Genomic DNA, 27,500 nt, shown 5'->3' on the forward strand with positions numbered 1-27,500 from the left:
CCTCTGCTTGGGCGAAATCCACTCTGAGACTCAGGAAGCACGCTTTCTGACAGGGGGGTGAGTCTGTTGGCCAAAACCCGAGCGAGGGCTTTCCCTAAGGTGGACAGGAGAGAGATGCCACGGTAATTCCCACAGTCTGCCTTGTCTCCTTTCTTAAATATGGAGACAATTAGGGCATCTCTGAGCTGTGCAGGGATTTCCTCTTCTTCCCATATTTTGAGAAGCAGGGCATGGATGTGCTTGGTAAGATCGGGTCCGCCTTTCTTCAGGACCTCTGCTGGAATGCCGTCGGGCCCAGCAGCCTTGTTGTTCCTCATCTTCCCAATGGCATCCTGCAGCTCATCCAAGGTAGGTGGTTCTCCCATGCTTTCATCTGTGGGTTGTTGTGGGAGTTGGTCAAGAGCCTCCATCTCAGGTATAGTGTCCCTGTTTAAGAGGTCCTCATAGTGTTCTTTCCACCTGTTTGAAATTGCGTCCTTGTCCTTCAGCAGCAGCAGACCATCCTTTGAGCGAAGGGGGGTTAGGCAGCGGTGGCTGGGACCATACACCACTCTTGTGGCATCGAAGAAGCCTCTAGTGTCTCCAGAGTCAGCGAGCTGCTCGATCTCCAGAGCCTTTGTTGTCCACCACTGGTTCTTCAGTTTCCTAACCTGTGTTTGGACAGCTGCCTTCGCTTTGGCGTGGGCTACTCTTTTCACTTTGCAGTGGATGTTGTTTTGCCAAGTGATGAAAGCTTGCCGCTTGTTGTTAATTAGTTGCTGGATCTCAGTGTCGTTCTCATCAAACCAGTCTTGATGTCTCCGCTTTTTGAGACCAAGGATATTTTTGCAGGATTTCATTATGGCAGTCGAAAGTGTGCTCCAGTGTGTTTCCGTATCCTCTGGGTACTGTTTGGGCAACGCTGCGCTAAAGGCCTCCTGCAGCTGTTGTTGGTAGGTGGTGTCACTCAACAGCTCGATGTTGATTCTTGGCCGGCACTGTCTTTTCTGCATCCGTCTTTTCCGCATTAAGCGGATGGACATGATGGAGCGAATGAGGCGGTGGTCGGTCCAGCAGTCGTCTGCACTGGTCATTGCTCTGGTGTTTAGGACGTCGCGACGGTCTTTAGAGCGGACAATGACGTAGTCAATGAGATGCCACAGTTTGGAGCGAGGGTGCTTCCATGATGTTTTGAACTTGGTTTTCTGACGGAAAAGTGTGTTGGTGATGACCAGGTTGTGCTCCGAGCACTTAGTTAGCAGTAGTGTGCCATTTGAGTTTGTATTTCCGACCCCTTCTCTCCCCAGTGTACCCCTCCATAGGTGGTGGTTTCTTCCCACTCTGGCGTTGAAGTCTCCGAGCAGGATTAACTTGTCCTCCTTGGGGACTTCAGATAGAACTTTGTCCAGGTCAGCATAAAAAGCCTCCTTAACTTCATCCTGTGCATCAAGGGTTGGTGCATAGGCACTAACGACCGTGGCCATATGACTGCTAGCAAGCATAAGGCGTAAGGTCATTAGGCGCTCGTTGATGCCCACAGGGAGTTCATGGAGGTGGTTGATGAGGCAGTTCTTAATAGCAAAACCCACACCGTGGATTCGTGGCTCATTTGCAGGCTTTCCTTTCCAAAAGAAAGTATATCCGCCTTTTTCTTCCTTCAGCTGCCCTTCATCGGCCAGTCGGGTCTCGGAGAGTGCTGCGATGTCGATGTGGAACTTCCTTAGCTCTCTGGAGATGATGGCAGTTCGCCTTTCAGGTCGATCGCTGGTTTGGTTGTCCGTGAGGGTTCGCACGTTCCAGGCTCCAATGTGTAGTTTGTGTTTTCTTTGTTCTCTTTGTTTCTGACCGCGTGGTGGTGATCCCTCTGGATGCGGTATTCCAGACAGGATGTTGCGAGGCAGGCTATTTTTAGGGTACCTTTTCCAACCCCCTCCCCTACTGGGGTGAGCAGAGTAGATCCTGAATAGGGCTGCTCAGTCATGGGTGCAGCTGCCGAGAAGCTCTTCTGCCTCAGTCCATGAGCTTAACGACTGAATCTAACACCCACCGCCTGTGTGCCAGGTTGTGGCTAGGGACTGCCAGACTTCACTGTCCTGCCCCCGTTACCACTTCCCGGTCGCCAAAGGACTTTGAAGTATCCGGGATGTAAAATGGATGGGTTCCCATTCGGGAGGACGCCTGCGCGTGATGTCTTTTAGCGTGGGGAGACTGATGCGCCTGCAGCCACCACACGGTCCTTGGCAGAGAGGGGCCTTGATCCAGTGGCATGGATCCATGACGACTGGAGACCACCCTCTGTTGCAGCCTTCATCCGCCTTCAGTGCCGTTGTGACATGCAGTGTCATCCTCCGCCACTTCCACCGTTGAGGTCTTATATCTATTTAACCCATAGATGGGGCAGTGGTTGGCGGACGCCAGGGCGTGTCCACACACTGGTGGGCCTGCACGCCTCGCCTCTGGGGCCCACTGCTGCTCCGAGATCCCCTACAGTTTTGCCTGTGTCCGCAAAGACGCAGTTTACCGTGTGTGGCCACGAGGAGGCACCACAGGGGTCTTGGTGGTGGAGAGGCTTTGTACCAGCAGGAGGAGGCTTACGCACTCGGCTCCTCTTTTCACCCACCCAGGGGCTAGCTGGCGGCGATAGCTGTAAGCAGAGAGTAGCAAGCAGGGGCAGCATGCAGCATGCACTAACTACAAGCACTTCTGCCACAAATCTAACGCACTGACGCATCACACGCACCCTGTGCGCGAGCACTCACACACACACACACACACACACACACACACACACACACACACACACACACACACACACACACACACACACACACACACACACACACACACACATACACACACACAAACACACACACACACACACACACATACACACACACACACACACACACACATACACACACACAAACACACACACACACACACACACACACACACACACACACACACACACACACACACACACACACACACACACACACACACACTCTATTGGAGCAGTCTTGCACAAACAGTGGATTTGATCAAATTTGCATCAATTCAAGGAATCATGGAATGGTGTTGAATGGTTGCTGCCTAAGTTCTGACCCTAAATACTGACGTGACAACACGACACGCTAACTGACCCTAAATACTGACGTGACAACACAACACGCTAACTGGACCATGAATCCTTTCTCTGTTGCTATCAAACAAAAGCATGTTTGTGTTCTTCCCACCACATTTCCATGGGAGTCATCATTCCCTCTCCCCCAATTCATGGGCAGCAGTGTGAGCTACAGTGACAACCTCATATCCATATTGTGCTCGGTTTTACCATGTACCCTTGTGCTATGTTTTACCATGTACACTTGTGCTATGTTTTACCATGTACACTTGTGCTAGGTTTTACCATGTACACTTGTGCTAGGTTTTACCATGTACACTTGTGCTATGTTTTACCATGTACACTTGTGCTATGTTTTACCATGTACACTTGTGCTATGTTTTACCATGTACCCTTGTGCTATGTTTTACCATGTACACTTGTGCTATGTTTTACCATGTACACTTGTGCTATGTTTTACCATGTACACTTGTGCTAGGTTTTACCATGTACACTTGTGCTATGTTTTACCATGTACACTTGTGCTAGGTTTTACCATGTACACTTGTGCTATGTTTTACCATATACACTTGTGCTATGTTTTACCATGTACACTTGTGCTATGTTATACCATGTACACTTGTGCTATGTTTTACCATGTACACTTGTGCTATGTTTTACCATATACACTTGTGCTATGTTTTACCATGTACACTTGTGCTATGTTTTACCATGTACACTTGTGCTATGTTTTACCATGTACACTTGTGCTATGTTTTACCATATACACTTGTGCTATGTTTTACCATGTACACTTGTGCTAGGTTTTACCATGTACACTTGTGCTATGTTTTACCATGTACACTTGTGCTAGGTTTTACCATGTACACTTGTGCTATGTTTTACCATGTACACTTGTGCTAGGTTTTACCATGTACACTTGTGCTATGTTTTACCATGTACACTTGTGCTAGGTTTTACCATGTACACTTGTGCTATGTTTTACCATGTACACTTGTGCTAGGTTTTACCATGTACACTTGCAGACAAACCAAAGCATACTTATAGGGTTGCAACGAATAATCGATTAAAGTAGCAGCAGAGTGTAAAAGCAAGTTGCCTCTATATTGAAGCTACTATCATCTATATCTACATATATATCTGATGTATGACACACAATGACTTCCAAAGTGTGCGAGTAAATAGATACGATCAAAATGGTATCAATCTCACTGAGATTCCTGTGCCATTTTGAGACTAAAGAACCTAAAATGGAACCATGAAGAACAGTACAGTACTAGGATAACTAAAGAACCTGCAATGGAACCATGAAGAACAGTACAGTACTAGGATAACTAAAGAACCTGCAATGGAACCATGAAGAACACTACAGTACTAGGATAACTAAAGAACCTGCAATGGAACCATGAAGAACAGTACAGTACTAGGATAACTAAAGCACCTAAAATGGAACCATGAAGAACAGTACAGTACTAGGATAACTAAAGAACCTGCAATGGAACCATGAAGAACAGTACAGTACTAGGATAACTAAAGAACCTGCAATGGAACCATGAAGAACACTACAGTACTAGGATAACTAAAGAACCTACAATGGAACCATGAAGAAGAGTACAGTACTAGGATAACTAAAGAACCTACAATGGAACCATGAAGAACAGTACAGTACTAGGATAACTAAAGAACCTAAAATGGAACCATGAAGAACAGTACAGTACTAGGATAACTAAAGAACCTGCAATGGAACCATGAAGAACAGTACAGTACTAGGATAACTAAAGAACCTGCAATGGAACCATGAAGAACAGTACAGTACTAGGATAACTAAAGAACCTGCAATGGAACCATGAAGAACAGTACAGTACTAGGATAACTAAAGAACCTACAATGGAACCATGAAGAAGAGTACAGTACTAGGATAACTAAAGAACCTACAATGGAACCATGAAGAACAGTACAGTACTAGGATAACTAAAGAACCTGCAATGGAACCATGAAGAACAGTACAGTACTAGGATAACTAAATAACCTACAATGGAACCATGAAGAACAGTACAGTACTAGGATAACTAAAGAACCTGCAATGGAACCATGAAGAACAGTACAGTACTAGGATAACTAAAGAACCTACAATGGAACCATGAAGAACAGTACAGTACTAGGATAACTAAAGAACATACAATGGAACCATGAAGAACAGTACAGTACTAGGATAACTAAAGAACATACAATGGAACCATGAAGAACAGTACAGTACTAGGATAACTAAAGAACATACAATGGAACCATGAAGAACAGTACAGTACTAGGATAACTAAAGAACCTAACATGGAACCATGAAGAACAGTACAGTACTAGGATAACTAACCCTATCCCTAACCATCTGAAGTAAACAAACTCCAGCGGTACTTTTGTTACATAAATCACATTCCCAAAAAAAGATCATGTAAAAAAGAGAAGACTTAAAGGGGCTGAATAAAGCCTTTTTGCTCCATGTTTTTGTTGGTACTGTATTAGCGCTAACAGCCACCGTGCGATGTCCGACTCCCAGCAGAGAAGAAAGTTGGTACTGTATTAGCGCTAACAGCCACCGTGCGATGTCCGACTCCCAGCAGAGAAGAAAGTTGGTACTGTATTAGCGCTAACAGCCACCGTGCGATGTCCGACTCCCAGAAGAGAAGAAAGTTGGTACTGTATTAGCGCTAACAGCCACCGTGCGATGTCCGACTCCCAGCAGAGAAGAAAGTTGGTACTGTATTAGCGCTAACAGCCACCGTGCGATGTCCGACTCCCAGCAGAGAAGAAAGTTGGTACTGTATTAGCGCTAACAGCCACCGTGCGATGTCCGGCTCCCAGCAGAGAAGAAAGTTGGTACTGTATTAGCGCTAACAGCCACCGTGCGATGTCCGACTCCCAGCAGAGAAGAAAGTTGGTACTGTATTAGCGCTAACAGCCACCGTGCGATGTCCGACTCCCAGCAGAGAAGAAAGTTGGTACTGTATTAGCGCTAACAGCCACCGTGCGATGTCCGACTCCCAGCAGAGAAGAAAGTTGGTACTGTATTAGCGCTAACAGCCACCGTGCGATGTCCGACTCCCAGCAGAGAAGAAAGTTGGTACTGTATTAGCGCTAACAGCCACCGTGCGATGTCCGACTCCCAGCAGAGAAGAAAGTTGGTACTGTATTAGCGCTAACAGCCACCGTGCGATGTCCGACTCCCAGCAGAGAAGAAAGTTGGTACTGTATTAGCGCTAACAGCCACCGTGCGATGTCCGACTCCCAGCAGAGAAGAAAGTTGGTACTGTATTAGCGCTAACAGCCACCGTGCGATGTCCGACTCCCAGCAGAGAAGAAAGTTGGTACTGTATTAGCGCTAACAGCCACCGTGCGATGTCCGACTCCCAGCAGAGAAGAAAGTTGGTACTGTATTAGCGCTAACAGCCACCGTGCGATGTCCGACTCCCAGCAGAGAAGAAAGTTGGTACTGTATTAGCGCTAACAGCCACCGTGCGATGTCCGACTCCCAGCAGAGAAGAAAGTTGGTACTGTATTAGCGCTAACAGCCACCGTGCGATGTCCGACTCCCAGCAGAGAAGAAAGTTGGTACTGTATTAGCGCTAACAGCCACCGTGCGATGTCCGACTCCCAGCAGAGAAGAAAGTTGGTACTGTATTAGCGCTAACAGCCACCGTGCGATGTCCGACTCCCAGCAGAGAAGAAAGTTGGTACTGTATTAGCGCTAACAGCCACCGTGCGATGTCCGACTCCCAGCAGAGAAGAAAGTTGGTACTGTATTAGCGCTAACAGCCACCGTGCGATGTCCGACTCCCAGCAGAGAAGAAAGTTGGTACTGTATTAGCGCTAACAGCCACCGTGCGATGTCCGACTCCCAGAAGAGAAGAAAGTTGGTACTGTATTAGCGCTAACAGCCACCGTGCGATGTCCGACTCCCAGCAGAGAAGAAAGTTGGTACTGTATTAGCGCTAACAGCCACCGTGCGATGTCCGACTCCCAGCAGAGAAGAAAGTTGGTACTGTATTAGCGCTAACAGCCACCGTGCGATGTCCGACTCCCAGAAGAGAAGAAAGTTGGTACTGTATTAGCGCTAACAGCCACCGTGCGATGTCCGACTCCCAGCAGAGAAGAAAGTTGGTACTGTCTTAGCGCTAACAGCCACCGTGCGATGTCCGACTCCCAGCAGAGAAGAAAGTTGGTACTGTATTAGCGCTAACAGCCACCGTGCGATGTCCGACTCCCAGCAGAGAAGAAAGTTGGTACTGTATTAGCGCTAACAGCCACCGTGCGATGTCCGACTCCCAGCAGAGAAGAAAGTTGGTACTGTATTAGCGCTAACAGCCGCCGTGCGATGTCCGACTCCCAGCAGAGAAGAAAGTTGGTACTGTATTAGCGCTAACAGCCACCGTGCGATGTCCGACTCCCAGCAGAGAAGAACGTTGGTACTGTATTAGCGCTAACAGCCACCGTGCGATGTCCGACTCCCAGCAGAGAAGAAAGTTGGTACTGTATTAGCGCTAACAGCCACCGTGCGATGTCCGGCTCCCAGCAGAGAAGAAAGTTGGTACTGTATTAGCGCTAACAGCCACCGTGCGATGTCCGACTCCCAGCAGAGAAGAAAGTTGGTACTGTATTAGCGCTAACAGCCACCGTGCGATGTCCGGCTCCCAGCAGAGAAGAAAGTTGGTACTGTATTAGCGCTAACAGCCACCGTGCGATGTCCGGCTCCCAGCAGAGAAGAAAGTTGGTACTGTATTAGCGCTAACAGCCACCGTGCGATGTCCGACTCCCAGCAGAGAAGAAAGTTGGTACTGTATTAGCGCTAACAGCCACCGTGCGATGTCCGGCTCCCAGCAGAGAAGAAAGTTGGTACTGTATTAGCGCTAACAGCCACCGTGCGATGTCCGACTCCCAGCAGAGAAGAAAGTTGGTACTGTATTAGCGCTAACAGCCACCGTGCGATGTCCGACTCCCAGCAGAGAAGAAAGTTGGTACTGTATTAGCGCTAACAGCCACCGTGCGATGTCCGGCTCCCAGCAGAGAAGAATGTTGGTACTGTATTAGCGCTAACAGCCACCGTGCGATGTCCGACTCCCAGCAGAGAAGAAAGTTGGTACTGTATTAGCGCTAACAGCCACCGTGCGATGTCCGACTCCCAGCAGAGAAGAAAGTTGGTACTGTATTAGCGCTAACAGCCACCGTGCGATGTCCGACTCCCAGCAGAGAAGAAAGTTGGTACTGTCTTAGCGCTAACAGCCACCGTGCGATGTCCGACTCCCAGCAGAGAAGAAAGTTGGTACTGTATTAGCGCTAACAGCCACCGTGCGATGTCCGACTCCCAGCAGAGAAGAAAGTTGGTACTGTATTAGCGCTAACAGCCACCGTGCGATGTCCGACTCCCAGAAGAGAAGAAAGTTGGTACTGTATTAGCGCTAACAGCCACCGTGCGATGTCCGACTCCCAGCAGAGAAGAAAGTTGGTACTGTATTAGCGCTAACAGCCACCGTGCGATGTCCGATGCATTTTTAGCGCTGGGAGTCTTCCTCTGCAGTCATGCTTGCCCTTTAGGCTCAGGAGAACTTTCCCTTTGTTTTGCTGGACCTTATCAATTTGGGCCATCAGGTATCTTTTGTAGGCTAATGTCTGTTGTGGCCCCTCCCACTCGCTGTCAACCCAGTCCTTATTGTCATGCAATTCTTTTCATGGATTTCTCATTTTTGTGACCAGTACTGTCATCATTTCTTTAGTGCTTCAAGCCGTGGTTAGTACAGTACTGTACAGTTGGAACAATGCAGCCTCTTCATAAAAGTTCTGTCAAAAAGAACAAGTTGACCCCTGTGATTACCATTAGTGCTTCAACAGACCATATTTGGGTTAAAAAGTGTTTAAAACGTTCTATATTTTTCACAATTACTACATTTACAGCTATTATTAGCTAACAACGCCTAAAGCTAAAGCATGTGTTACGTACGTACGTCATTACGTCTGAGAAGCCGCTAGAGGGCGACATTGGAAAGTTAGTGCCCTCGAGACATCTGTGTAAATGTTAAAAACAGCCCCTTTAACTGAACGCAGTGAACCCTCTTTTCAGTCATTGAAAATCTTAGTCTCAGTAGGGGGGCAGAGGGGAGTGGGGCGCCAGCCTACGCACACACACACACACACACACACAAACACACACACACACACACACACCCACACACACACACACACACACACACACACACACACCCACACACACACACACAGAAAGCTTCGTTATTCTCGACTCGCCGCAAACAAAATATGACAAATATGATTAAAAAGCCAAATGTAGCCATTATTTCAGCTTGAAATGAGATGGGCAATATGAGCCCATCAACACGGACCGTGATCTCATGACGGCAAACAAAAGACGATGTCCGACATCGTTTTTACAACTGGGAAAAAACTGCACTTTAAGACGTTCAATATTTATAATATATAATAAGTTACATTTTTGCTTACACAAATAAGTACACTTTATTTTTTGTTTGTTTATTTATTCAGGATATCAATATTATTTACCGTCCAATCTCAGTACAATGGTAAACAATTCTACAGTAATCAGAAATAAAAGTGTATTAGCAATGGTTTCTGGCATTATTATATAATGATTGCATTACATTTGAATTATTATATAGCTGAGTTGCAATCATGTGACCTCGAGGCACTGCCAGCTTTCAGGCGCTGGTCTAGAGTTTCCTCGGTCTACTGTTTATTTACCTGCATCAGTGCAGGTTTGGGCCTATTTTGAAAGGTTTAGAGGCAAATATACAAGCCATCATGAAAACATATTTCAAATGGGATGCAGTGGATTTTTACACTCTTAAGAAAAACATATTTTTTCAAGCTTTAAACCAGGTATCATCACCAAGAGGTTTCTGCTACCTGACTTCATTTGACACTCACAAGGATTTAGAGAAGAAAAGATGGGAGGCACATCATGTTTTTACATCTGAGCGGTCCACAAATGAAACATTGATCGTAAAAGACAAAGTTGGACTTATTTGTGCATGGCTAAGTAACGTAATTGATTGACATAACTAGTGCTGCTGTGCTTGTGATGCTAATGAGAAAAAGAACAAGTTTGTTTGCAGTTGATTTCCTGCTCCAAATATTAGTCTGATCTACAATTCATGTCTGCAGTTGTTTCTATGTGTGAAGTTCGTATTTTGTCTCATTATTTAGCTGTAGATGTTTGTTGTTCTGCAATGTTAAAAGATACAAATAACAAATGGAATCGCAATCGCAACTTCGCAGACAAAAATCGCAATTAGGTTTTGTCTTTAAATCTTGTAGCCCGAGGTTTATGTGGGAACTCCGTACGCCTCTGGACCGGACTGAATGTTCCTAAAAAATGTGATGACAAATACAACCCAGATTAAAACAAATTCATTTAGAAATGTTGTTCTCTTCTTCAGGTCCTGTGGACATTGGTGGTTGAGATCTCATCCCAGGTTTCCACGACATCTAACCGGGCGGACCCGCCCCTCCTGTCCCCTCGCTACTATCAGTACATAGACCCAGACTCGGGTACCCGGCTGGTCTGCGACAAGTGCCCGGCAGGCACTCATGTGTCTGCCCACTGTTCCTCCACGTCCGTTAGGGAGTGCGCCCCGTGCCCTGCGGGTAGCTTCACACGCGGCGAAAACGGTGTGGTCCAATGCCATCGCTGCCAGGCTCCATGTCCTGCAGGCCTCGTTGAGGAAGTACCCTGCACTGCCACCCGGGACCGTATGTGCACATGCCCGTCTGGCAGATTCTTATCAGGGGAAGGCGGCACAGAGTGTACGCCCCACTCCATGTGCCCGCCAGGGACAAGGGTGAGAAAGCGGGGTAGTGGCACAGAAGATGTTCTTTGCAAGCCGTGCACCAAAGGAACTTTCTCCCATGTGGAATCGAGAGCCTTCAAGTGCCAAGCCCACACGGACTGCCAAGCCCAGGGTCTGATGCTGCTCACAGTGGGAACCAGAGAAACTGATAACGTCTGCGGACCGCCGACCACAGCCCCCTCATCTTCCGTTCCACATGGACAACATTTAGCAACAACGCTGAAAGATCACAAAGGTAAGTGATACTTTGTTTGTGCTGACCTAGGTTTCTAGTCATTCCATTGATGAAAGCAAAAAGTAAGCACATTCTTAGGCCTGGTAACAAGCTCGTGGCGTTTCCTTGCTCCAGGAATGCTACTATTTGCGGTCAGGGGTAGGTCATCTTCTCCAAGCCCTGTTCCTCACTTGCTATCCTATTGTGAGGGAACATGAGGACTTGTTGTCTCTGTCCGTCTCCCACCTCGTCACCTCTCTTGTTAGTCAGCGGGGCATTTCTGGGAATCAACCATCCATAGCCGGTATCTGCTCCACCCCCGCCGACACTCATGCCTATAATGCTGTCACCACTGTTTGTGTTGGCGCAGGATCCACCACTCGGTTACGTCATCAGTCAGTGGGAAAGAGGAAAGAACGTATTCAGCCGCAATAAAAGTCAAACTCTGTTTTGTATTCCAAGGGTGTATTGACATTTTTAAGACCTAATAAATCTCTTGTCATGTCCAACAAATGGTGGTATATCTGGGGTGTTCAAGTCATTTTCATTGAGGGTCAGGTTCCCGACTGAGTTTTATACTACCCACAAAAGTTAAATGGAGGAAACTGACTTTTAAAAGTGATGTTGGCTTTTAGTCAGAGGTTCTATTGTTGTCAAGTTGACAGAACAAATTGCCCATCACGACTTAGTAAGAAGAGCAGTGTTCGTAATAACGTCGTAAGTAATGCCTTACTAGTAACAAGTAATCCAGTAGGTCGGTTACAACGCCGTGATAGCTTTATGTTACGTGAAACTCTAATTTTGACTTGGTTTGATGTCGACAAGACAGCGTCATAAGTGCAGCGAGTTCAACGAAGGAAATATCTTTTTACTGGTGAAAGCAACAAGCAGTATCGCACTTGATATCAAACAGGAAGAGACACCATCACATTGTGACACAGCAGACAACAACATACGCACACGATGGGAATGATCATGAACAATGATTGAAGTGACAAACCTGCCATCCAAACAATACCCCGTTTGTTGACAAGACAGCCATGGAAGCACATTTAATCTCTTTATTAAACAGAGGTAATACAATCCGGTGAAAAGATTCAAAAGAGTTTGCGTCAGAGCCTACAAACTCCTGCTGCTAACTGCTAAAGCTAACAAACACAGCTCTGTTGGAAACCCTCGATGATGTCACTAGGCAACAAGCACACACACACACACACACACACACACACACACACTGTGTTCTCATATTAAAAGTCTCGACTGCATATGAAAGATATTTGGGATTTTTTAAAGTAACTTATCAATTATTTTCCCTAGTAATTCATTACATTTACTAAAGAGTAATTATATTAGTAATTTGATTACTTTTGGGGTAAAGTAATGTGTAACTATAATCAATTACTTTTTAAAGTAGTTTTCAGGCCACTGAAGGAGAGTTATGACAACTTCAGTTGAAGAAAAAAGTGCAGAGAACTCATAATACAACAAGTCCAGTTAACTTCAGAAGGTAAGCAAAATGACGTCACCAGCAGTGTTGAATTTATGAAAATGGTCAAATAAGTTCAACCCTATTTTTTTTTGTTCTGTTTTCCAGTAAACATTACATGATTGCCAGTAGTATCAATGACATATTCACTACAGGCTCAGTGGGTGGTGTGGCCGTCTTGTAACCGTAGGGTTAGCTAAGGTCCAGGTGTCTCTGAGCAAGACACGGAACTTCAACACACCCCATCTGTGTGTGAACGGGTGAATGTGACGTAGATTGGAAAGCGCTCTGGGTCTCAGGTATAGTAAACCGCTACAAAAATTCAGACTATTCATTATGTTGAGCAAACTTAAATTAAAGTTGTAGGAACTTCATAAGATGAATTTATTAGAGCGATCTGAAATGATTGCAGTGCTAAATACTTGACACTATAAGTTGAAGAAACTTAACTCAGTCAAAGCAACAAGAGGACTTGACTGAGTTAAACGGTCTGTTTGCAACATTTACAAAGAGGGCGCCAACTTTGCAATGTGTTTGACACCGTATGTCTCCTACGTAACACAGGCATTAGTTTTAGGCCTTGTTAGCTAATAATAGCAATTTGGATAGCTAGTGTTAGCTGTCATTGAATGTGTATTCATTCATAACAACAACATAACTACAAGTTGTTCATTGCTTCTCTTGGACTGCTTTTGTACGTGTTGACAACCACCAACTATTTTATTCAGCACCTTTAAATTGAGTCAATATTTTTTTTACAGTCACAGTCTTGTTTGTTGAAGATGAACCTTTGGGAATTACATCACAATCACATTTATTGGCCAAGTGTGTTTACACACAAGGAATTTGACTTTGTTCAATGCAAAGACCTGATGATTGACAAACTGCACACCTTTTTATAGACTTTTAGTGACTCTAACCAGAATGTCATTAAATGAGCAGGTTTTGTGCAAAATAATTAGACTGAATGTTTTTTTTGTCTTAAATATAAATCCTTCCTGCTTAACTTAACAGAATACAAATAAACATCTTTCTTTAAAAGACAACTGTCCTGCACTATTTTTGGAATTGGAACGATGCCTATCACACATATTTTTCTTTTTTTATGCCCTCAAACTAGTACATACATGCAATCTAAAGTCAGCTTACAATGGCGCCTATTCATAATAACATTTAATATTTACGTATTTGCTCATTTTAAACATACGACGGTGCAAAGATTTTCCAAACGAATCAGATTTGTTTGTCCTGCAACAACATCACTGATTACTACTCAATTCAGAATTCATAAGAGCCAATAAACATAACAAAGCATCACTTACTGTACAATGTCTGCTCTCACTGAGATGCCAACTGTTAAGATGTTCATATACTCCCGTTTAACTGAAGAATGACACACAATTTACGCAAAGAAAAAAGGGGGGTGGAACAAAGCGTCATTTTGTGTCTTTTTTGCCATTTCCGGATCTAAATTGGCTGTCCAACTTTATGTCCACGTCATTTTACTATCAGGGTGAGAGGCATGATCTAGACAAAAGTGTCATATAATGTATTCTCTTCCTTTGCAATCTACTAATAAAAGTTTCAATCAATCAATCAATCAATCAATCAATGTTTATTTATATAGCCCTAAATCACAAGTGTCTCAAAGGGCTGTACAAGCCACAACGACATCCTCGGTACAGAGCCCACATACGGGCAAGGAATAACTCACCCCAGTGGGACGTCGGTGAATGACTATGAGAAACCTTGGAGAGGACCGCATATGTGGGTAACCCCCCCCCCCCCCTCTAGGGGAAATCATTCAATAGACCTTACCGGGAAGGCTAAGGAGTGTGATCCCACGATAGTGTTCTTTTTCTGACAATACAGAGCCCCCACCCCCCACCCCCAATCTGCCAATACAGAGCCCCCACCCCACCCCCAATCTGCCAATACAGAGCCCCCACCCCCCACCCCCAATCTGCCAATACAGAGCCCCCCCCACCCTAACCCTATCCTGTAACTCTTGACAAGATACATGTCAAAAATCAAATGTCTACTCTAGAGGACGCTGGTTCTCCGGAATGTACAAAATCAGACTAATAGTGAAGGGAGAAGTCCGGCCATCTGGTCATTACCTTTCTGAAAATGTGCCCCCCAAAATAATTGAGTTGAATATCCCTGGTGTATAAAAGGTCCATCCACCCATCACTTCCCCCTCATTAACATCCTTTGCTTTTATCCTAGGCTTCAACAGCCGGTCAGCAGCCATTCAACAAATGAAAAACGAAGATGGGAAACCAGAGAGAACACATCTAAGTCAAGATATCCGCACCATTCCCCCAACTCAGCAGCCCTCTCCGACTTTACCTTCCACAGCTCGCAGACAACTGGTGGCTGTCACACACCGGTGGGACCAACCAAATGCTGACCCTTTGCATGGTCCTCACAAGAAGACAGTAGAAGTTTTAGAGGGTTCAGAAGTCAGGGTAGGTAAGGGGTTCAGTAAGATCGCTGTGCGGTTTAACAGAGACGGCGGAGGCTGGGTTTCCAACTACAACAGGTCCACTCGGAGAGGTTCCCCCCGGCCGAGCACCCACGATAACTTTGACATCAACGAGCACCTGCCCTGGATGATCGTCTTGCTGCTTCTGCTCGTACTGGTGGTGATTGTGACGTGCAGTGTCACTCAGAGCTCCCGTGTGCTGGAGAAAGGCCCGGTGCAGGACCCCAGCAGTATCATGGAGAAGGGACTTCGCAAGAAACCGCCAGTGCCCCCTGTGCAGGTCAAAGACAAATGGATGTACTACTCCAATGGACAAGGTTAGTCTTTGCATCTTCTCACAATCCCACACATTTTGTCCGCTTTTCTGAATCAGCCGGTATTTCAGGAAAGTGAGGACACACCTCATATTTTCAACAATGGTGTTTTATTCCATTGTGACTGGAAGTCAGTTTACAGCTTGTATAACAGTCAAATGACAGCAATTATTGTCTGCTCATGCGTCTTACTTAGACTGGCTGCTCGCACTGCACTGAAAGATTAAGATTAAAGATTAAAGTACCAATGATTGTCACACACACACTAGATGTGGTGAAATTTGTCCTCTGCATTTGTGAGGGCTGCATCATGCTGCGGGGTTGTATTTCAGCAACAATAATTGGTAGACTAGTCAGGATAGAGGGAAAGATGAATGTAGCAATGTACAGAGACATCCTGGATGAAAACCAACACTTCAACCCGATGGAGCTTTAGAGGTGCTGCAAAGAGGAAACTGCCCAAATAGAGGTGTGCCAACCTTGTAGCATTGTATTCCAAAAGACTTGATGTCATGATCATGTTTGGTTTAGTCTTTGACTCCCTCAGTTCCTGTTTTGAGCACCACTGGGTTTGTGTTTTGGTTGCCATGGGTGCAGATTGGTTTCACCTGCCTCTGATTAGTGTTCGGCACGCTCACCTGCTGCCGGGCACTAATCAGAGAGCTACGTATTTCTGTTTCTCGCCACACACTGTCTGGCTTTCTTATTTGCTTCCATGCAACACGTTACACCGTTACCTTTTATATTCCTATGCTTGTTTTCCTTTTACTAAGCTTTAGCTTTGCTTCCCGTGCAATCGTCAAGCGTCGCTTTTGTTTGTATCCTGTCTGATTTATGGACATTAAATCATTTCCTTACCTGCACCTTGCCTCCGGAGTTCCATCTACATCTTGGGAGAAGGAGCCACGCAGTAAAGTGCGACGACAGCGTGACACTTGAGGTGTAAATGCTGCCAAAGGTGCATCAAGCAAGTATTGAGCAAAGGCTTTCAATACTTTTGTACATTCAGCCCGGAAGAACATGACATCTATTGTCCACAAATATATTTGTCGACTAATCGTTGCACCCTTCATGTCAACGTCAACAAACTTCCATTAAGCGCTTCCATGTAGAGTCTACTGTCACATATAAGTTACATGTAGAGTCCATGTTACATGTAGAGTCCATGTAGAGTCCATGCAGAGTCTACTGACACATATAAGTTACATGTAGAGTCCATGTTACATGTAGAGTCCATGTAGAGTCCATGTAGAGTCTACTGACACATATAAGTTACATGCAGAGTCCATGTAGAGTCCATGTAGAGTCCATGTAGAGTCTACTGACACATATAAGTTACATGCAGAGTCCATGTAGAGTCCATGCAGAGTCCATGTAGAGTCCATGTAGAGTCTACTGACACATATAAGTTACATGTAGAGTCCATGTAGAGTCCATGTAGAGTCTACTGACACATATAAGTTACATGCAGAGTCCATGTAGAGTCCATGTAGAGTCCATGTAGAGTCCATGTAGAGTCTACTGACACATATAAGTTACAACTATTACTTTGTATTACAAAAGGCAACAGCATAGGATTTTAGCAAGCATGTGCGCAAAACAAACAGAAGGAACTTATTGACTACAACAGAATAAAAATGACAGACTCACTCAAAGCTGTTCGGGTAAACCTCTACCATATATGGAGATACCCGCTGATGTAACTAAGGCACATTTCAACTGTTTGGAGCAAGTTTGAAAGAAGGCAAGATGGTTTTACAAATGTCTCCGCCATGAATCCATGGTTTGGTTTCAAATGTTCAGGACTTATGAGGATCCCAAATACTGTACATAAAAACAGGTAAGAAATGTTTTTGTATAATTGAACGGCTAAAATGTCCCCGATGATGGAAATGAAGACTCGGGATACAGTTTCTGTCTAGGTTTGTAGATCAATACTTCCCTGAGGGTTCTAGCAAGAAGGGCAGCGGTTACACAAGAAGGACTCGTCACACACAATTCTCAAGTTTCACACACAATTTCTCCATTTCTCCAACCATTGCCTTCTCTCTTAAAACATTCTGCTTTTTAGTTGTTTTTCCAATGTCTTGTGTCTCTTATCCCTCCTTACATTTGTAGCGATACCATTTGTGTTGACACAAAGGCCACAAGAGTGGAGTTTGACAAATAACTTTCAAGCAGGTTGTGTGTCTGCTGGGACTGGGAACTGGAATAGTCTGCTTTCTGGAATAGTCTGCTTTCTGGAATAGTCTGCTTTCTGGAATAGTCTGCTTTCTGGAATAGTCTGCTTTCTGGAATAGTCTGCTTTCTGGAATAGTCTGCTTTCTGGAATAGTCTGCTTTCTGGAATAGTCTGCTTTCTGCTGCTTCATGCTTTTTGCTTTGCTAACCCACATTCACAAGTCAAACTGATCCTTTACACAAGCCACATGCAATTAAATACTAGTTAGTTACTAGGTATATTTATACTGTATATACATTACAGAACATAACATAATTATATTTAACATCTATGAAAAAGGGTAGAAAGAAGCAGAGCTTATTAAAGGGTACTGCACTTTTTTGGAATTTTGCTTAATCGTTCACAATCATTATGAGAGACAAGAAAACAAAAGTTTTTTTTTGTAAAAATAGTCTCGTTGTTGGTGGTTAGCAATGCAGCTAATGGGAGCAATCAATTCTACCTCTAAATCACTTTAAAAATGCATTCAAAAACTGTCAACAATACTTAATTTACCTTAATTTAATTTATGTATACATGTATATATATGTATAGTATATATGTGTATGTATATGTATTACATATACATACACATATATACTATACATGTATTACATATACATACACATATATACTATACATATATATACATGTATACATAAATTAAATTAACGTAAATTAAGTATTGTTGACAGTTTTTGAATGCATTTTTAAAGTGATTTATATACATATGTATATATGTATGTATATATATGTGTATATGTATGTATATATATACATGTATGTATATATATGTATGTATATATTAGGGCTGCAACAACTAATCGATCAAATCGATTAAAATCGATTATAAAAATAGTTGCCGATTAATTTAGTCATGGATTCGTTGGATCTACGCTATGCGCATGCGCAGAGGCAATTTTTTTATTTTATTTTTTTATTTATTTTTATTTTTATTTTTTATAAACCTTTATTTATAAACTGCAACTTGTACAAACAGCTGAGAAACAATAATCAAAATAAGTATGGTGCCAGTATGCTGATTGTTTTCAATAAAATACTGGAAAGGATAGAAATGTAGTTTGTCTCTTTTATCCGATTATTAATCGATGTAATAATCGACAGAATAATCGGTTATCAAATTAATCATTAGTTGCAGCCCTAGTATATATATATGTATATATAGAGTATGTATGTATATGTATATATGTATGTATATACAGTATATGTGTGTGTGTGTATATATATATATGTATATATGTAAGTATACTGTATTTACAAACCCTGTTTCCATATGAGTTGGTAAATGGTGTTAGATGTAAATATAAAGTGAATACAATGATTTGCAAATCCTTTTCAAGCCATATTCAGTTGAATATGCTACAAAGACAACATATTTCATGTTCAAACTCATTAACTTTATTTTTTTTTTGCAAATAATAATGAACTTATAATGTCATGGCTGCAACACGTGCCAAAGTAGTTGTGAAAGGGCATGTTCACCACTGTGTTACATGGCCTTTCCTTTTAACAACACTCAGTAAACGATTGGGAAGTGAGGAAACTAATTGTTGAAGCTTTGAAAGTGGAATTCTTTCCCATTCTTGTTTTATGTAGAGCTTCAGTGGTTCAACAGTCCGGGGTCTCTGCTGTCCTAGTTTAGGCTTCATAATGCCAAACACATTTTCCATGGGAGACAGGTCTGGACTGCAGGCGGGCCAGGAAAGTACCCGCACTCTTTTTTTACCAAGCCACGCTGTTGTAACACCTGGCTTGGCATTGTCTTGCTGAAATAAGCAGGGGCGTCCATGAAAAAGACGGCGCTTAGATGGCAGTATATGTTGTTCCAAAAGCTGTATGTACCTTTCAGCATTAATGGCGCCTTCACAGATGTGTAAGTTACCCATGTCTTGGCCACTAATACACCCCCATACCATCACACATGCTGCCTTTTACACTTTCACCCTAGAACATGTCTTGACCACTAATACACCCCCATACCATCACACATGCTGCCTTTTACACTTTCACCCTAGAACATGTCTTGACCACTAATACACCCCCATACCATCACACATGCTGCCTTTTACACTTTCACCCTAGAACATGTCTTGGCCACTAATACACCCCCATACCATCACACATGCTGCCTTTTACACTTTCACCCTAGAACATGTCTTGACCACTAATACACCCCCATACCATCACACATGCTGCCTTTTACACTTTCACCCTAGAACATGTCTTGACCACTAATACACCCCCATACCATCACACATGCTGCCTTTTACACTTTCACCCTAGAACATGTCTTGACCACTAATACACCCCCATACCATCACACATGCTGCCTTTTACACTTTCACCCTAGAACATGTCTTGACCACTAATACACCCCCATACCATCACACATGCTGCCTTTTACACTTTGCGTGTATAACAGTCTGGATGGTTTGCTTCCCCTTTGGTCCGGATGACACAATGTCGAATATTTCCAAAAACAATTTGAAATGTGGACTCGTCAGACCACAGAACACTTTTCCACTTTGCATGAGTCCATCTTAGATGATCTCGGGCCCAGAGAAGCCGGTGGCGTTTCTGGGTGTTGTTGATAAATGGCTTTGGCTTTGCATAGTAGAGCTTTAAAGGCCTACTGAAAGCCACTACTAGCGACCACGCATTCTGATAGTTTATATATCAATGATGACATCTTAACATTGCAACACATGCCAATACGGCCGGGTTAACTTATAAAGTGACATTTTACATTTCCCGCCACACTTCCGCTTGAAAACGTCTATGTATGATGACGTATGTATGATGACGTATGTATGATGACGTATGTGTGATGACGTATGTATGATGACGTATGTATGATGACGTATGTATGATGACGTACGTATGATGACGTACGTATGATGACGTACGTATGATGACGTATGTATGATGACGTACGTATGATGACGTACGTATGATGACGTATGTATGATGACGTATGTATGATGACGTATGTATGATGACGTATGTACGATGGCGTATGTATGATGACGTATGTATGATGACGTATGTATGCTGACGTATGTATGATGACGTATGTATGATGACGAATGTATGATGACGTATGTATGATGACATACATATGATGACGTATGTATGATGACGTATGTATGATGACGTACGTATGATGACGTATGTACGATGACGTATGTATGATGACGTATGTATGATGACGTATGTGTGATGACGTATGTATGATGACGTATGTATGATGACGTATGTATGATGACGTACGTATGATGACGTATGTATGATGACGTATGTATGATGACGTATGTAAGATGACGTATGTGTGATGACGTATGTATGATGACGTATGTATGATGACGTATGTATGATGACGTATGTATGATGCCGTATGTATGATGACGTATGTATGATGACGTATGTATGATGACGTACGTATGATGACGTATGTATGATGACATACGTATGATGACGTATGTATGATGACGTATGTGTGATGACGTATGTATGATGACGTATGTATGATGACGTATGTATGATGACGTATGTATGATGACGTACGTATGATGACGTATGTGTGATGACGTATGTATGATGACGTATGTAAGATGACGTATGTGTGATGACGTATGTATGATGACGTATGTATGATGACGTATGTATGATGACGTATGTATGATGCCGTATGTATGATGACGTATGTATGATGACGTATGTATGATGACGTACGTATGATGACGTATGTATGATGACATACGTATGATGACGTATGTATGATGACGTATGTGTGATGACGTATGTATGATGACGTATGTATGATGACGTATGTGTGATGACGTATGTATGATGACGTATGTATGATGACGTATGTATGATGACGTATGTATGATGACGTACGTATGATGACGTATGTGTGATGACGTATGTATGATGACGTATGTATGATGACGTATGTATGATGACGTATGTATGATGACGTATGTATGATGACGTATGTGTGATGACGTATGTATGATGACGTATGTATGATGACGTATGTATGATGACGTATGTATGATGCCGTATGTATGATGACGTATGCGCGTGACGTCAATGGTTGAAGTGGAAGTATTGGGACACATTGGATCGCAATACAAAAAGCTCTGTTTTCATCTCATAATTCCACAGTATTGTGGACATCTGTGTTGGTGAATCTTTTGCAATTTGTTTAATGAACAATGAAGACTGCAAAGAAGAAAGCTGTAGGTGGGATCGGTGTATTAGCGGCTGGCTGCAGCAACACAACCAGGAGGACTTTGAGGATAGCAGACGCGCTATCCGATGCTAGCCGCCGACCGCATCGATGATCGGGTGAAGTCCTTCGTCGCGCCGTCGATCGCTGGAACGCAGGTGAGCACGGGTGGTGATGAGCAGATGAGGGCTGGCGTAGGTGGAGCGCTAATGTTTTTAGCATAGCTCTGACGAGGTCCCGTAGCTAAGTTAGTTTCAATGGCGTCGTTAGCAACAGCATTGCTAGGCTTCGACAGGCGACACAGCATTAACCGTGTAGTTACATGTCCATGGTTTGGTTCGGTGTCTCCTGATAATAGTATTGTTGATCTGCTGTCTATCCTTCCAGTCAGGGGCTTATTTATTTTGTTTCTGACTGCAGTTAAGCCCGATTCTATGATGTTAGCTCCGTAGCTAAAGTGCTTCACCGATGTATTGTCGTGGAGATAAAAGTCACTGTGAATGTCCATTTGGCATTCTGGACTCTCATTTTCAAGAGGATATAGTATCCCAGGTGCTTTCAAATACAAATCCGTGATCCACAATAGAAAAAGGAGAGAGTGTGGAATCCAATGAGCCAGCTTGTACCTAAGTTACGGTCAGAGCGAAAAAAGATACGTCCTGCACTGCACTCTGGTCCTTCACTGTCACATTCCTCATCCACAAATCTTTCATCCTCGCTCAAATTAATGGGGTAATCGTCGCTTTCTGGGTCGGAATCTCTCTCACTGCTGGTGTAAACAATGTGCAGATGTGAGGAGCCTTTCAACCTGTGACGTCACGCTACTTTCAACCTGTGACGTCACGCTACTTTCAACCTGTGACGTCACGCTACTTTCAACCTGTGACGTCACGCTACTTTCAACCTATGACGTCACGCTACTTTCAACCTGTGACGTCACGCTACTTTCAACCTGTGACGTCACGCTACTTTCAACCTGTGACGTCACGCTACTTCCGCTACAGGCAAGGCTTTTTTATCAGCGACCAAAAGTTGCAAACTTTATCGTCGATGTTCTCTACTAAATCCTCTCAGCAAAAATATGGCAATATTGCAAAATGCTCAAGTATGACACATAGAATGGATCTGCTATCCCCGTTTAAATAAAAAAACATCATTTCAGTAGGCCTTGAAGTTGCACTTCCAGATGTAGCGACCAACTGTAGTTACTGATAGTGGTTTTCTGAAGTGTTCCTGAGCCCATGTGGTGATATCCTTTACAGATTGATGTCGCTTTTTGATACAGTGCCGTCTGAGGGATGGAAGGTCACGCTCATCCAATGTTGGTTTCCGGCCATGCCGCTTAAGTGGAGTAATTTCTCTAGATTCTCTGAACCTTTTGATGATATTACGGAGCGTAGATGTTGAAATCCCTACATTTCTTGCAATTGCACTTTGAGAAAGGTTGTTCTTAAACTGTTCAACAATTTGCTCACGCAGTTGTGGACAAAGTGGTGTACCTCGCCACATCCTTTCTTGTGAAAGACTGAGCATTTTTTGGGAAGCTGTTTTTATATCCAATCATGGCACCCACCTGTTCCCAATTAGCCTGCACACCTGTGGGATGTTCCAAATAAGTGTTTGATGAGCATTCCTCAACTTTATCAGTATTTATTGCCACCTTTCCCAACTTCTTTGTCACGTGTTGCTGACATCAAATTATAAACTTAATGATTATTTACAAAAACAAAAAAAGTTTATGAGTTTGAACATGAAATATGTTGTCTTTGTAGCATATTCAACTGAATATGGCTTGAAAAGGATTTGCAAATCATTGTATTCTGTTTATATTTACATCTAACACCATTTCCCAACTCATATGGAAAAGGGGGTTTATATATATATATATATATATATATATATATATATATATATATATATATATATATATATATATATACATATGCTGCTGAAACCGATGCAAAAGACGCATACATATACCGATTATCCAGGCTGGAAAACTTAGCGACTTCATTTTCATTTATCGTCCGATTAATTGACTTCTGGAACATCGTCCGAGACCTGGTTGGCAAGGTTGGCAAGGGTTGGCAAGGTTGGCAAGGTTGGCAAGGTTGGCAAGGGTTAGCAAGGTTGGCAAGGTTGGCAAGGTTGGCAAGGTTAGCAAGGTTAGCAAGGTTGGCAAGGGTTAGCAAGGTTGGCAAGGGTTAGCAAGGTTGGCAAGGTTGGCAAGGGTTGGCAAGGTTGGCAAGGGTTGGCAAGGTTGGCAAGGTTGGCAAGGGTTAGCAAGGTTGGCAAGGGTTAGCAAGGTTGGCAAGGGTTGGCAAGGTTGGCAAGGTTGGCAAGGGTTAGCAAGGTTGGCAAGGTTGGCAAGGTTGGCAAGGGTTAGCAAGGTTGGCAAGGTTGGCAAGGGTTAGCAAGGTTGGCAAGGTTGGCAAGGTTGGCAAGGGTTGGCAAGGTTGGCAAGGTTGGCAAGGGTTAGCAAGGTTGGCAAGGTTGGCAAGGTTGGCAAGGTTGGCAAGGGTTAGCAAGGTTGGCAAGGTTGGCAAGGGTTAGCAAGGTTGGCAAGGTTGGCAAGGTTGGCAAGTGTTGGCAAGGTTGGCAAGGGTTAGCAAGGTTGGCAAGGGTTAGCAAGGTTGGCAAGGGTTAGCAAGGTTGGCAAGGGTTGGCAAGGTTGGCAAGGGTTAGCAAGGTTATTCCTTTGCGCAACAACAGGTGAAACACATTTCACAATTGGTATTTTGATTGCTGCATCCTGACACACTTTTGTCCTGGAATGTTTTGGGGCAGTGAGCGTGACAAGCCATTATTTACAGTCCTTTGTTGGTGTAAGCTTTGACCCAGTTGTAGTCAACTCTGGCTTGTGTTCTTTCTTTTAAACATGAGAGTGAACATGTGGAGCTGAGCTGCTTTGAAAATAGGTCAAATGATGATTTGCGGTGCAGCTGCTGGATACAGTAGGAAGGGGATTCTTATGGCCCCATTCCTCGCGGTTTACCCGACACATGAAACGTGACACATTTATGGCAGTAGAGTGCTGAATATCTTAAAATGTGTTCTGTGGCATCTTTGACCACATTTTCAGCAGACTGCACTGCAAAATGATTAATCCTCTCTTCTCAAGGGGCAAATATGAATCCCTTCCCTACGATATAAAAACTTGTCTTTACAAAAACCCCGGGGCAACAATTATGGCTGTCTTCGACTAAGGATTTTCATAGTCAAATATGATTCGTTAGATTGAAATCAGTGGAAGAGAAAAATAAACAGATGATATGCAGTCGTGTATACTGGCTGGCCACTAGGTGTCAGTATCGTGCTGGATGTGCTCTATTACTTCTTATACATGTTACGTGTGGGGCGTCGCATCTTTCTGCGGGGTTTGTTCTCCCGGGATGCAGACGGACTACTCCGGACAAGCCGTGCAGGTAGGAACATGATATAATCTTCGAAAATCAAATACGTACCAAAAACAGAGAACAAGCAGAAGGAAAAGGTGCCGATAACACGGGAAGGTAAGGATACCTCTTAGCACAGGAAGCATACATTCGGAGACAAGAAATACTAACGTGACTGTTGCATGAAGCAAACAATGAAGCCAGACTGAGCGTGGCGAGAAAGGTGAATAAATAGCTCTCTGATTAGTGGTTGACAGCAGGTGAGCATGCTGACCACTAACCAGAGGCAGGTGAACCCAATTCATCCCCATGGAAACTAAAACAAACCCAGAGGTGCACAAACAGGAACTAAGGGAGTCCAAAACTAACAGAAAATAACAAAACTTGATCCGGGCCACGGATCATGACAATACAGTGAATTTCATGAAGTTGATAGACATAATTATAAAAACACAGTCTTTTATTTTTATTTTATTTTTATTTAGGGACGGCGTGGCAAAGTTGGTAGAGTGGCTGTGCCAGCAATCGGAGTGTTGCTGGTTACTGGGGTTCAATTCCCACCTTCTATCTTCCTAGTCACGTCCGTTGTGTCCTTGGGCAAGACACTTCACCCTTGCTCCTGATGGCTGCTGGTTAGCGCCTTGCATGGCAGCTCCCGCCATCAGTGTGTGAATGTGTGTGTGAATGTGTGTGTGAATGTGTGTGTGAATGTGTGTGTGAATGTGTGTGTGAATGTGGAAATAGTGTCAAAGCGCTTTGAGTACCTTGAAGGTAGAAAAGTGCTATACAAGTATAACCCATTTATCATTTATCATATTTAAGTGAACAAAACCAAGAGCATGTGTTGTTACCTCTGCCAGGAGGTTATGCATTCGCTGCCGTGTTTCTGCTTATTTTGTTTGTTAGCAACATAACTCAAAAAGTAACGGCTGAGTTTTGATGAAACTTTCAGGAAATGTCAGAAATGGCATAAGGAACAAGTGTCTCAATTTTGAGGGCAATCGGGATTCCTACTACGATACGTCATGTCTACAATAGCAGGCTGTGTGTGTATGCAAGTGGCTCTCGTCAAAGACACTTGAAGAGAGGGTTCACTCTGTTTATTTCATTGTGTTATAGAAGAAATGCGCTCAAGTGCTGAAACGGATGCAAATAGGTAACCGTCTTGTAGTCTGTTTGCAACTGCCAGGTCAACAAAACAAACACGCTTGGACATGACAACTTGACTTATCCTTTGATTCATTTCCACCCCCAAGAGGGTCTGTCTGTCTGTTAGCAACGTAGCTCGAAAAGTTATAGGCAGGTTTCCAATAAACTTTCAGGAAATGTCAGGATAAGGAACACGTGATTAGATTTTGGGAGTGATCACCGTCTGAGTTCAGGATTTTAGTCAAGGTTTCTTTCCTAGTAGGAGGTAGTTTTTTGGGAGTACTTCCTCACTTTTAGCAAGTTTAACAAGGTTAATGAAAATGATGTCAAGCGTTTGGAAAACATGAGTTGTGGAAAAACATGGTCATGTCATGATGCGTGAAAACAACCCTCACCAGTAATTCATTCTGCGTGAAAACAACCCTCACCAGTAATTCATGCTTTGTTGGATCCCAAAGCCGTATAACTCGTAACATACATTTTCAGAGTGCAATGCAGAAAATTCATCAAAACAACACGGCACCTGCCCGCCATCCTCCCTCGTTAAATATCTTACACGGTTTGTAATGCCAAGCTCCACAGTGAGGCCCAGCAGGGAGCCGCCGTGTGTTCCAATCTATGTGGGCTGCAGTACCAGGGTGGGCCAGTGTTGAAGGGGAACTTTTGGGGGGACTTTCGCCTATCATTCCCAGTCATTATGAGGGAAAGAAAACACACCTTTGTTTTTTTCTCCCTCAGATTCCAAAGAAGATGAAAAAAAACGCTTGCAAAATGTGGCTAAAGGAAGTCAGCGTTGTAGCCTTCAAAGTCCTCTAAAGCAACTTCAAAACCCTCCATCAACATTTTAGACACCTTCACAACAATATGTAATATGTACAATATACACACTGCAAGAACATAATTAATGTAGTAACAGACACCTTCATAACAATATGTAATATGTACAATATACACACTGCAAGTATATATATAATGTAGTAACAGACACCTTCATAACAATATGTAATA

The 27,500-nt window shown here is 43.6% G+C and overlaps 1 protein-coding gene across 2 annotated transcripts in view; it reads left to right on the plus strand.

The window, feature by feature from the left end:
• tnfrsf21 (tumor necrosis factor receptor superfamily, member 21) overlaps window positions 1–27,500 on the plus strand; it is a 79,388-nt gene that overhangs the window by 19,793 nt on the left and 32,095 nt on the right. For both annotated transcript variants that reach the window (XM_062043295.1, XM_062043296.1), the window contains exons 2-3: window positions 10,561–11,206; window positions 14,901–15,476. In XM_062043295.1, the coding sequence (XP_061899279.1) occupies window positions 10,561–11,206; window positions 14,901–15,476 (1,222 nt within the window). The remainder of the gene's footprint in view (window positions 1–10,560; window positions 11,207–14,900; window positions 15,477–27,500) is intronic.

Source organism: Entelurus aequoreus, linkage group LG03 (assembly GCF_033978785.1).
Source record: "Entelurus aequoreus isolate RoL-2023_Sb linkage group LG03, RoL_Eaeq_v1.1, whole genome shotgun sequence".
Lineage (NCBI taxonomy): Eukaryota > Metazoa > Chordata > Actinopteri > Syngnathiformes > Syngnathidae > Entelurus > Entelurus aequoreus.